This window comes from Dermochelys coriacea, chromosome 3 (genome assembly GCF_009764565.3).
Source record: "Dermochelys coriacea isolate rDerCor1 chromosome 3, rDerCor1.pri.v4, whole genome shotgun sequence".
Lineage (NCBI taxonomy): Eukaryota > Metazoa > Chordata > Testudines > Dermochelyidae > Dermochelys > Dermochelys coriacea.
This window is the reverse complement of record NC_050070.1, coordinates 188664295-188677364: the sequence shown is the minus strand read 5'-3', so window position 1 is coordinate 188677364 and position 13070 is coordinate 188664295. Positions and strand designations below refer to the sequence as shown.

General features: G+C 43.6%; 1 protein-coding gene across 5 annotated transcripts in view; it reads right to left on the bottom strand.

The window, feature by feature from the left end:
• The window catches only part of VRK2 (VRK serine/threonine kinase 2), a 72506-nt gene extending 69138 nt beyond the window's left edge, over positions 1 to 3368 (bottom strand). The window contains exons 1-2 of one of the 5 annotated variants that reach the window (XM_043511944.1): positions 2869 to 3368; positions 1659 to 1799 (exon numbers count right to left, since the gene is read on the bottom strand). In XM_043511944.1, the coding sequence (XP_043367879.1) occupies positions 1659 to 1794 (136 nt within the window). In that variant the 5' untranslated portion in view covers positions 1795 to 1799; positions 2869 to 3368. Of the gene's footprint in view, positions 1 to 1204; positions 1308 to 1658; positions 1800 to 2868 lie in introns of those variants that run through there. The other 4 variants (XM_038394420.2, XM_038394418.2, XM_043511945.1 and 1 more) reach the window with 4 other exon arrangements.
• Positions 3369 to 13070: the final 9702 nt, after the last annotated feature.

The following is a 13070-nucleotide window of genomic DNA, read 5'->3' as shown; positions in this document are numbered from 1 at the left end:
CTGAACAGGATGTAATGACCACCCATAAGTCCTGCTACAGAAAGTAAAAACTTGTTCCACATTCACCAAGGCTCCAGTCATTTTCTCCATGTGGGCAAACTCCTGTGCTTCTGCTTCCAGTGTAGCTCTGCGTGGGCAAAGAGGATCCACTCGTGTAGAAGAAGTTGCAGTTAAAAAGACAAAAGAACTGAGAAATAAATCACTTGGTATATGGTGCATGTTCTAATGAAAAATTGACTTGTTCCAGGGGTCTAGAAACCATGCAACAAGGAAAGCTTCTGCTGTCTCCAAATGTATTAGCATATAATCTTCTAACAAAGCTATTTGTATGAGCTAAATGTCATAGCACATAAACAGAAAGAGTGGAAAATAGAAAATAAAGAAGTGGCAAAAAGAATGGATGCCAAAAAAATGCAATTACACTTTCCATGACAAAATAAATGGAGAAAACTTAAAAAGGTACAACAGATTTTTGTATGTGCAATGCACATTCAATCCATGTATTGAAGTGGCTTGATCAGCAGGTTTTGAATAATAATACCCCAGGTCTGGGAACACTAGTTAACATACAGCTATCTAACTTAAGAAGAGCACGTTTGCCTTTAGGGATGATGGGTTGTACTGATGTTGCTATTCAGGACTAATTCTTCACTGCTCTCAGTATAAGCTCAAATGTAGTTCCTGACAGATTTTCATTATAGACTAGTTCCCATATTTATCCTGCATGTGTGTGGTACAGGAAAAGTCCATCATGCTGCTTTGTAAACAGATTTTTCTCTTTTATAGAGACCAACAGTAGTAATTTACATGTTGATATAAATGATCCCGAAGTATTTTACAAACTATTTATCATTTTTTCACCACTGAAAAGCAGTTACCGTTGAATAGAAATATAGCATCTGTTGAAGAGCATGCAGCTATACTATGCAATTCTGGACAAGTGAAGAGTACCATTTTCAGCTAAAACTGCTGGAAAAAGTGTGGCTTTAATTCATGCATAGCACCAAAGTTAATACTACTATTGCTATAAAACGTGTAATTAGTTCTTTAATGACCAAAAGCTCTGTATCTTGATTTTATGTCTCAGCTGAAAGATGGCACCTTCAACAGCCAATCCCCCCAACAGCACTTTGGAGCACTGGATCAGTACTGACTCGAGAGAGTTACTGCCACATATTGAATCACCATATCCTACAGCACTTACTATTGGTACTCTCTGGCAATCTTCTACTCAAGCATTGCCCATATGTGCCCAAGGTATATGCTTCACTCTGCAGGCTATACAAACAGTACTCTGAACAATCCAGGAAAGAATCATGCAGTTCCTTCAGGAAAACTTCTCAATAACTTGAGCATTCAGCTGAGTGCTGTTTAAGATAGTTTTCAGAGTAGCAGCCGTGTTAGTCTGTATTCACAAAAAGAAAAGGAGTACTTGTGGCACCTTAGAGACTAACAAATTTATCTGAGCATAAGCTTTCGTGAGCTACAGCTCACTTCATCGGATGCATGTTTAAGATAGTGAAACACATTCTGGCACCTCTTGTTGTTTCTTTAGTGGATTAGCAACAACTTTTTTTTTTTAAAACCATTTTGTTTTAAAGAATAAAGTAGTACAGACACTCACAGAAATACTCTTGTAATTAACACTCATGCTTTACCTAAATAGATCAATCCAAATCCTCCCTGGCCAATTATATTGCCCAACCTCCACTCTTTTCCTTCAGTGTCTTTCATTATCATTCCTTTGGGAAGGGGGACAGGGAGCTTGCTTTTTCCACACCCTTTAGGTGGCATCACACCTTGAAAGAAAAGAAAATGAAACCATTATGAAAGAAAACGAAACCTTCCAATTCCCTTGTTCCAAAACGAAAATCATAGCTAAGTCTTCCACAGCCTTGCACCTGAGTAATAACTTATTCCTATGCAAAGAGGGTTTAAAATGCTACCAAATGAGAATGGTAGTGTTTTATTCCAGTTCAAAGTGAAGGTAAATGACTACAGGGAGGCAAGGCCTCAATGAGGGGGGCAATCCCATTCAAGCAACCACATTATTACTAGGTGAGTGGCTGAGACAGAGGGATGGAAGGAAAGTTGCACTGAAAGAATCTACAAACATGCAACCTGGCATGAGTCCACAGTACAGCCTCTAAACTATGAGTCGATAGTTTAGGAATATGCACCATTATAAAAATAATCAGTGGACTACAGAACAACCACCCGAGTCTGCCCTCTGTTCTTTATCAAGCTCAGGGAGTTGAGATGCATCATCAGGGGTGGCTTTGGGGGTCTAAACATCTGGTTTGAAATACCAAGACCCCACTCTGGAACCAAAAAGAAAAGGAGGACTTGTGGCACCTTAGAGACTCACCAATTGATCTGAGCATAAGCTTTCGTGAGCTACAGCTCACTTCATCGGATGCATTTGGTGGAAAATACAGTGGGAGGTGGAACCATGTGCTCGAAGGTGGGCAGGCCTGACTGAGAGGGAGCCCTTTATCCTTTCACACAAGCCCTGAGTTCTTGCTGTAAGTGGGATTTTTCAGACTCTCAAAGCACTTTACACAGGTGGCTAGTGCCATCTGCCCAGCACGGGTCTCTTGCACCTGTTTCCGGGGCTGACTTTGGCCCGAGCGGTTCGCTTAGCCCACCCCCACAGCTGCACGCGATGGCGAGGGCAGCCGGGGAGACTAACAGCTGCCGAGGCAGAACAGACCGGCTAAAGGAGATGGCAGCCGACGGGGGAAGGCTCCCCGGGTGCTCCTGCTGCCCGCTCTGCTCCAGGCGATTTCCCAACAACGCCCCCAGCTTCCCACCCACCTGCAGCCTTGCTCAGGCCGCCCCAGGCTCCCTCCGACGCGCCTGGCTCACCCAACTCGTTTCAGAGGGTGGCTCCTGCTCTCCGACCCCCCCCCCCCCGCCAATCCCTCGCGGGCTCCTTCTCCAGGGCGCCGCAGCAGCCACAGACTCTTCCCAGGCCGGTCGGATCCGCGCAGCCCCACCAGCTCCCCGAGACACTAACCGGCCCCGGCGCCCCTCGCCTTCCTCGTGGAGCCGGGCCGGGCCGGCCTGGGAGCGCAGGAGCAGCGGCCGGCGCGCCCAAGAACTCCGGCGGTCACGTGGAGGATGAATGACAGCGGGCGGCGCGTGAAGAGCCGCGCCGGGTGCGGCTCGCGGAGAGCGGGCGCGGCTGCCGCTGGGCTAGCCGCAGGGCCCGGCGATGGCGGGGCAAGCGCGTGTGAAAGAGCCGCCGCCGCGGTTCGGCGGGCAAGGACGCCAGGTGCGCCCGATGGGCCCGCTGCTCCGACAGGGGCCTTGGTTGTCGAACGCCTGGGAGTCCGGCCTCACGTTGGACGGGCGCGCTCCGAACAGGCCCGGCTTCAGCATGAAGTATCCTAAATAGTAAACCCCCATTAAAGAACGAAATAAGGTGCCTGGCTGCTTTGGGGCCCCATGTTCCCTGCCCATGCAAACCCTGGGAAGGCACGGAAGCCAGCGTGAGAGGAAGAAGCTCTGAGGGGCGCGTCTGTCATAAACGCCCCCCACGCTGTCTGGAAGTGTCGTAGCCGCTAAATGTGACTCTATTCAAGTCCGCTGTGAAGAATTCTTACTTGAGTGGCGCCTAGCTGGGGGGGGGGGGTGTAAGGTGTGGCACATACTACACGGATTTTTTGAAGGGAGCAAGAGAAGGATCCTTATAGAAACCAAATTAGCCGAAACGACATGGAAAAACATCTGGTTAAATCTGAATACAGAGGACTGGTACGTTTTCCCCAGAAACAAAACGTGTGGTTGAGCGGCTGATTTTTTTTTTTTTTTTCCTTCCCCTCTGACGGGGAAACTGAGAACTGAGCCGGTGATTTTCTTTCAGTTCCTTGGAAATAATGGCCATGTTACGAGTGCTGTGAAATCAGGGAATTAGTGGAAAGTTAATGTAAAACTCTGAACTCCAAAAATAGCTGTAAACTCTCTTGAGCTTTTGACTCATCGTGCACAAGGATGAGGTCATAAAACGAAAAAAGGTTCACACAGCTCTGCGAAAGAAGAGCTATCTTTAAAAGAGGCATTGGAAAGCAAAAGTGAAACTACAAGTAAAGACGCAAGGGTCTGATTCATTGCTAATGAAGACGCTGGCATGGGCAGCCTGCACCTATTTTTGTACATCCAAGTCAGACCGCATAGACTCTTGAAAAAAGAAAAGGAGGACTTGTGGCACCTTAGAGACTAACAAATTTATTAGAGCATAAGCTTTCGTGAGCTACCGCTCACTTCATCGGATGCATTTGGTGGAAAATACAGAGGGGAGATTTATATACACACACAGAGAACATGAAACAATGGGTTTATCATACACACTGTAAGGAGAGTAAAAAGAAAAGGAGGACTTGTGGCACCTTAGAGACTAACAAATTTATTAGAGCATAAGCTTTCATGAGCTACAGCTCACTTCATCGGATGCATTTGGTGGAAAAAACAGAGGAGAGATTTATATACACACACAGAGAACATGAAACAATGGGTTTATCATACACACTGTAAGGAGAGTGATCACTTAAGATAAGCCATCACCAGCAGCGGGGGGGAGGGGGGGAAAGGAGGAAAACCTTTCATGGTGACAACCAAGGTAGGCTAATTCCAGCAGTTAACACGAAAGCTTATGCTCTAATAAATTTGTTAGTCTCTAAGGTGCCACAAGTACTCCTTTTCTTTTTGCGAATACAGACTAACACGGCTGCTACTCTGAATAGACTCTTGAGAGACTCATTTAGCCATATAGCACATGTAGCTGAGGTGTTGGGTCTTCATTGGTTTCAAATGAAAAGCTTGCTATATAATTTTCTTATATAACTAAAAGAAAGTGCAGATTTATGGATACAAGTCTTTCCAAAGCCAAGATCATTTGAAATCACTCCCAGTTTTGGTATCATGTAAACATTTATTTGACTTGTACAATTTAAGATTACAGTGAAGTATAAAAAAGGATAGAATATACTTACAAGACGGAGAAGAGATCCCAATGGAAAATGTTATGGGTTTTTCTTTTTAAACGGAACAGGGCTGCGTTTGGTTTTAAATGAGAAATATGGCTGACACTGATTTTAAAGAGGGAACAGGACCACATTTTAAGCAAGTTTTTATGTGTTTATTTTTTGACTGTGCTAAAATGTGCATTTGTGGCATTTTTAAAGACAGCATGTGCCCCCATTAATAGCACTTTAAGACATACAAAGTCTCATTGAAAAAGTCACATTCCTGATAGGGTTACCAACTTTCTAATTGCGTAAAACTGAACACCCTAGTCATGCCCCCCCCCCGAGGCCCTGCCCCCCGCTCACTACATTCCCCCTCCCTTGGTGGCTTGCTCTCCCCCCTCCTCACTCACTTTCACTGGGCTGGGACAGGGAGTTGGGGTGCAGGAGGGAGTGAGGCTCCGGCTGGGGATGCGGGCTCTGGGATAGGGCTGGGGATGAGGGATTTGGGATGCAGGAGGGGGATCCACACTGGGGGGTGGGGCCGAGGGATTTAGAATGTGGGGGGGGCTGTGGATTGAGGCGGGGGTTGGGGTGTGAGGGAGTATGGGCTCTGTGCTGGGGATGGGGGCTATGGGGTGGGGCTAGGGATGAGGAGTTTGGGGTGCAAGGGGGGCTCTGGGTTTGGGGGGGCTCAGGGCTGGGGCAGAGGGTTGGGGTGTAGGAGGGGTTAGGTCTCTGGCAGGGGGTTGGGGCTCGGACTTGGGGCCCGGGCTTACCTCAGGCAGCTCCCGGTCAGCAGTGCAGCGGGGCTAAGTGACCAGCAGATCTGGTGCTAGTAGGGGGTGGGGGCAGGAGGCTCCTCACACTGCTCACCCACAAGCACCGCCCCCTCCAGCCCCCATTGGCTGGGAGCTGGCCAATGTGTGTGCTGAGCCGGTGCTTGGGATGCTTGGCAGCGCACGGAGCCCCATGGCCCCCCCGCCTAGGAGCCAGACCTGCTGGCCACTTCCAGGGCGCAGCACAGTGCCAGGACAGGTAGGGACTAGCCCACCTTAGCACCTCAGCACCACTGACTGGACCTTTATAGGCCCAGTCAGTGGTGGTGACTGGAGCCGCCAGTGTCCCTTTAAGACCGGGTGTTCCATTTGAAAACCAGACACCTGGTCACCCTAGTTCCTGGACATACCAGCCTATTCCTCAAAGGGATTAACATTACTATGTTAATTTCAGATTCACCCATGACTGAATGGCTATTGCCATATTGCACCGTAATATTGGTGTCTTAAAGAAGTGCATTCCATGGTGCTCCTTCAAAGGATGAGAGATTTCACAAACATGTTTGCTTGATAGAAAAAGGGGAAAGACTAAAAAATAAGCTTATGTAGATTTATAAACATACAACTGAAGAAATAAAAACAGAAGGATTTTATCTAGTGGTAGCTCTGCTCAAATGGGAAGCTAACGTAAGGGTATGCACCCAGTAAGTGATTCTTTCCTCAACTATGTGGAAAGAGGAGGCAAAGAAAAAGTTCTTCCCTGGCTGCACTAGACTGGAGACAGGTTATTCTTTGACTGCCAGGATCATGATCCTATTCGCAAGCTCCCACCCAGGTATTATCCTGTCTCCTAAGAAACTTGATTCCCCAACAGTCAAGTCAAGGGTGTCTACCCCTTTTCCTCTCAACTGTTGCCCCAGAGAGACAGTGGCCAGCTGTTCAAAGAGGAGGTCTGATGTTATCCTAGACATGTTTCTTCAGAGAAAGCTAATCCTCGAGAACTGAGGCAGGGATGCTACCATGTATGAGTGTTTCTTCAGGAGAAGACGTGGGCACAGGTGAGAGAGTGAAAATATTTGCTGCTTGGATTTTCTCTTATAATCAGAATTTACTAAGAACAAATCATCCCAAGCCAGCTTGATTTCCTTCTTTGACAGGTAACTGGTTTGGTGGATAGTGTGAATGCGGTGGACATAATATACATGGACTTAAGCAAGGCTTTTGACACAGTCCCACGTGACATTCTCATAAATAAGCTGGAGAAATGTGGGCTTGGTAGAATTACTATTAAGTGGATACATAATTGGTTAAACAACCACAAAGAGTAATTACTAATGGAATGTCAGATTGGAAGATGGTCGCAATTGGGGTTCTACTCGGATCTGTTCTGGATCCATTGTTATTTAACATATTTATTAATGACTTGGATATAGGACTAGAGAGCATACTGATCAAATTTGCAGATGACAGAAAGCTAGAGGTAGCTGCAAATACTTTGGAGGATAAAGCTAAAATTCAAAGGGATCTTGATAAATTGGGGAACTGAGCTATAGACAACAAAATGAAAAGGAGTACTTGTGGCACCTTAGAGACTAACAAATTTATTAGAGCATAAGCTTTCGTGAGCTACAGCTCACTTCATCGATGCATGATGAAGTGAGCTGTAGCTCACGAAAGCTTATGCTCTAATAAATTTGTTAGTCTCTAAGGTGCCACAAGTACTCCTTTTCTTTTTGCGAATACAGACTAACACGGCTGCTACTCTGAAACCAGACAACAAAATGAAATTCAACAAAGATAAATGTCAGGTGCAACACTTAGGGAAGAAAAACCAAATGCACAAATACAGAATGGGGGATAATTGGTTTGGTAGCAGCACTGCTGAGAAGGATCTTGTGGATCACAACCTCAACATGAGTCAACAATGCAATATTGTTAAAAAAAACCCAACCCAAATGGAGCTTTGGGATGCATTAACAGAGGCCTAACATGCAAGTCACTTGTGATATTACCACTCTACTTAGGCCCCAGCTGGAGTACTGTGTGCAGTTTTGGTCATTCCTGTATAGAAAGGATGTAGAGAAACTGGAAAGGATCTAGAATCAAGTGACAAAGATGATTAAAGGGATGGAATGCAAGTCATGTGAGCAAAGGCTGAAAGAACTGGGTATGTTTAGTTTGGAAAAGAGGAGATTAAAGAGGGGATATGATAGCCATTTTCAAATACTTTAAAGGGTGCCATAAAAAGATGGAGAAAAAATATTCTGTCTTGACATGGAGGGCAGGACAAGAGGCAATGGGTTCAAACTATACCATAGCAGATTTAGATTAAATCTCAGAAAAAACGTTCTTATGAAAAACAGTAGGACAATGGAACAAACTGCTTAGGGAAGTTGTGGACACTCCTTCACTGGAGTGTCTGCAGTGGTAGTGAACTTTCTGCAAAGGAGTCACAGTCTGGACTGTGCCTCCTGTATCCATGCTCATTATCTTGGCTTCAGCTCTAGCTGACTCAATGTGAGTAGCAATGGTTATTGCTTTTTCTAGTGTAAGTTGTGGTTCTAGAAGTAAGTGTTCTCTTACATGAAGCATGGTTGTTTTCTCAATGAGCTGGTCTCTAATCATCTTATCTGCCATATTCCCAAAGTCACAAATTACAATCAGACACCTCAGGGAAGCAATATACTGCATTATAGTTTCCCCTGGTTTCTGTTCATGCTGGCAAAATCTGTAGCGATTAGCTACTACATTCACTTCTGGACAAAACAAAAAATCTTTAATGCAGTGAGTGCAGTCTCATATTTATCATCTGCAAGGGGAAAAGTATAAAATATATGCTGCCTTTCTGCTCCAAGGAAGTGGTTTAGCAGAGCATGCTTTCTTACTTCAGAAATCTCTGTAGCACTGATTGCAAGTACGTAAGTCTCAAACTTATGGATCCAGGTACTAAAAGCAATTGGAGGCTCACCTGGGCTTTGTAGAAAGGGTGCAGGTGGGTTCAGAGGCAGAAGACCCATCCTCGTCACCAAAATGTTGCATCAACCAGACAAGGTACTAACAAGCTTCAACAGGACTTTATTTTCAAAGTTTCAGAGTAGCAGCCGTGTTAGTCGGTATTCGCAAAAAGAAAAGGAGTACTTGTGGCACCTTAGAGTCGAGTGAGTTGTAGCTCACAAAAGCTTATGCTCAAATAAATTTGTTAGTCTCTAAGGTGCCACAAGTACTCCTTTTCTATTTTCAAAGTGGAAACCTCTTTACCAAACTGCTGCTGCACCCTCTGTAGCTCTCTCCCAGCCTCTCAACTCCTCCTCCCTCCTTCCTGTTTCCTGTGCTTTCAGACTCACAACAGCCAGTGCTCCCAATTCTAATAATTTCAAGCAACATCTAAACACCACGGGATGATCCATCAGACCAACGTTTGGATAATTGCTTTTGGGAGTCCTATTATATTTTCCACTGAATGCATCCGATGAAGTGAGCTGTAGCTCATGAAAGCTTATGCTCAAATAAATTTGTTAGTCTCTAAGGTGCCACAAGTACTCCTTTTCTTTTTGCGGATACAGACTAACACAGCTGCTTCTCTGAAACCTACTATATTCAGATCCCAAATATGGGTGTCATTCAACAATCCCCATCCCACTTTGCCATCTTTAGGCCTGTGTGATGCAAAGGTGAGTGGCTCTCACCAGTTCCTCTGTAGGGCCAATGCTGGGATAATCACTTTTGTATCACCAGGGAAAGGAAATGATGGTCTTAGATTCAGACTTCGAGGAGAGATGGGACAATCATCATAAGCTAGTCTGACTTCCTGCACCTTGCAGGCCACAGAACCTCACCCACCCACTCCTGAAATAGTCCCATAACCTCTGGCTGTGTTACTGAAGTCTTCAAAACATGATTTAAAGACTTCAAGTTACAGAGAATCCACCATTTATACTAGTTTAAACCTGCAAGTAGCCCATGCCCCATGCTGCAGAGGAAGGGGGAAAAGCCCTAGGGTTTTGAACAAAGCACAGGACTGTGAGTCAAAAATTTTTTTTTTCTATTTGTTATTCTGTCACAGTCTTCCTGACTGATCTTGGGCAAGTCACTTAATTTTTCTGTGCCTCAATTTCCCTTCTTTAAAACGAGAATGCTAATATCTACCTCACAGAACATTCAGTACTTAATGTTTATTAATGTTTATGTAACAACTCCCTTGACTGGGTTGTCTGCAAAGGGAAAACCCAGAACTGGATTGCTGGATCTAAAGGCATGAACCTTTACCAGTTGAACTAAAGGACCCGGGTAAACTTTTCGAAAGTCACCTAAGTAACTTATGAGCCTAAGTCCCATTGACAGTCAAAGTCCCATGGGAGTTAGGTGGCTAGGCACTTTTGAAAATGGGACTTAGGCTCATAAGTCACTTACAAACTTTTGAAATGTTATGCCTCATCCTTTAGCTCAGAGGCAGTAGTATTCTCAAAAATCTCTCTTCATGGTGTAACTTCTCACAGGTGACAAAGAGCCACATTTATGTTTGCATGGGTTACATTTATAAAGTGCTTTGACATTCTCAGGGAGCAAGTGCTATATATAAATGTAACACTCCTGCCCTGCGTCTATATTTGTTTCTCACTTTGTTTTAAAGTACTGTACATTACAACTTAGATCAATTTTCCATTTATTTTAATCCTTTCTTTCTTAAGATACTTGCTCAAACCTAAGATGAGAATAAAATATTTCAGTCAATTATTTGAAATCTTGCCGTTTCATACACAAAGACCCTTAAATTTACTGCCGTATGTGAACAATTTATAACTTCTCATACTGTTGCATTGTGCCACCTTTGCGGTATTTAACACTGACATTTTAGCACTTCCTCTTTTAATTCTACCTTCCTCCCCCTTCTCCTCACTGCTCCTCCTGCTTAAAATATCATGGCTAGATTTACACTAGAGACATCTCTGTGTAAAGAATATCAGCAACAAGACATCACATTTCTCAGTTTCTGCTGAGAAATGTATTCATGTTCGTGCACAGCTATAGCATTTCATGCACTGCTGTGAGCTTACTCAGTTGTTACTGCGCTCACTTGCCAGGTTCTCAGAACTTCTCAGGTAATTACTTTTTGGGGTATCAAGGGACATGCAACGTTCAGGGGGCATGTTGCTCATCTCAGTCATTGTCTGGGTGCATTGACACCTGTTTTAAAAGCTCTAACATTACTCTGTGTGACTGGCCCCATGATTGAGATCACATAATTACAATAATTAGGAAGCTCACCTCAGGATATTATCAAAGTGACCCACCCAAGCCCAAGTCCATATGGTTTGAAATAGCTAATGAGTCAGTTAATGTGCTATGCCCAAGAGTAATGGATACTCAGTATGGATGGCATGAAGGTATAATTGACCAACTTTCTGACTGATTAAGGTTTTTCAAATAGACAATTTTAGCATTTTGCAACTCACAATGAGTTCAAAGTATTAAAAGGCTTTTATGCGTTAAATAAAGCAAAAGAAGGCAGCTGAGATTGCTAAAAGACAGACAAGAAAGCAGGCCTCTCTTGAAACAAAATATAAAAATTGGGGATCTCAGGGCTTTCATCTACCTAACGAAAACTGCAAATGAATTGATTTTAAAACTCTATTAAAATGCAAGAGTTGGCAACAGCAGCATATGTGCTTCTCATTAGGTCTGAGCAGCCTGAATGAGTGAATGACTATTGAACTGCCGTTTGCCAGACCAGCAAAGGAGCATCTAGCGAGGTGGAGTGGTCCCCCGCGCCCCAGCTAGCTCACCCATGGAACTGTTTTAAAGGTAACTTCTGAGATGTGCGTACTTCCCAATTTCCCTGTAAGAGCATCAGTTTGCTAACAATGCCAGAGAGATGAAGTGTAAAATAATAATTAAGAAAAAAAGGAGAAATGACACTGTGTGCAAAAACGGGATTAACACAATGAGGTCAAGGCATCTGTCAACAAACGCTGAAAGAAAGAAGGAGGAATCATGGATATTCTTTGATTATCCTGGAGAACCTATGTGAAAGAGCAAGAATGGGGATTCTCCCCTCTCTCCAGACATCTAAGGCCTGATCCCCCCACACATCAGTTTAATAGCTGTGTAACTTCATTTGCATTACGTGACTCCTGATTTACATAATTGTAACAGAGGAGAATCAGGCACTTAGTGTACACTCTATTTTGTGCGTATTTGCACATGTGGTTTTCCATCACTCTCTGCTAATAACTACATATTGGCAAGGAAAAACCTTTTTTTTCTCGTTCATCTACTTTCAAAAATGTTCAAAATGATAACACAGAGCTATTGTTGTCAACGGATAGGACATCTTTTATTGCATCTGCAGGGAGGGGATGTTGTCTAGTGGTTAGAGCAACAGGCTGGGGATTGGGAATTACTTTCTCTGGGGGAATAATTCTGGGAGTCCTAATTCTGGTTCTTCTACTGACTAACTGTGACCTTATAAAGGTCACTTCTTAGCTATCTCATTTTATCCATCTCATGGGGAATGACAAGACTTGTTTTAAGGCACTTTGAGATCCTCAAAGGAGAGGTAGTATGTAAGGATTATTACTACCGCTATGATTGGCTGGTATTATCTGTTACTTTTATAATGAAATGTTTGATGAATTAGAACTGGTTTCCCATGTAAGCAGTTAAAAAGTATGTTGTTCCTCATAAGCTAGGAGTGAAACTGAATAAAATATAAATTACTGGAAAGCAAGAGGCACATTGCTAAGCTTCCATGATGTCCAAGCAATATCTACCATAACAGTCATTTCAAATGGCAGCCAAGATAGGAAATGAAGGAACAGCAAGAGTAGCAGTAATAGCACACTGCTGTTCTGGGTCTACAAGAAGCAATGGCTTCCAATTTTCCTATATAGTAGTATTGCTAACAAAGAGTTTTAGGGTCACAAGGAAGAATTTGTCAAAGTGCTCAGAAAGAAAGGTATGTACACTCACTGAGGTCTTTTCATTTCCCATATTATCCATCTATTTGAGAGACAAAACCCATCTGTCATAGCATTCATTGTTCGCATATCAATGCTACTTTTTATACATAAACTTAATTATTGTGATGGGATCTATTAAATATGACTCATTTTACTGCATGATTGATTTTTTCCCCGACCTCAGAATAAATATTGATCTTCATGATCATTAAATGTAGTGCAAGGGTCATTATATTAATAGCATATTAATAAAAAGTAGCCCTGACCATGCAATATTAATATATTTGCATTGTTATTTCTCAGATCTCATCCAGAAGGAAAGAAGGTGGACTCCATCTCCTCTTCTCCCCCGAGAAATTAGGAAA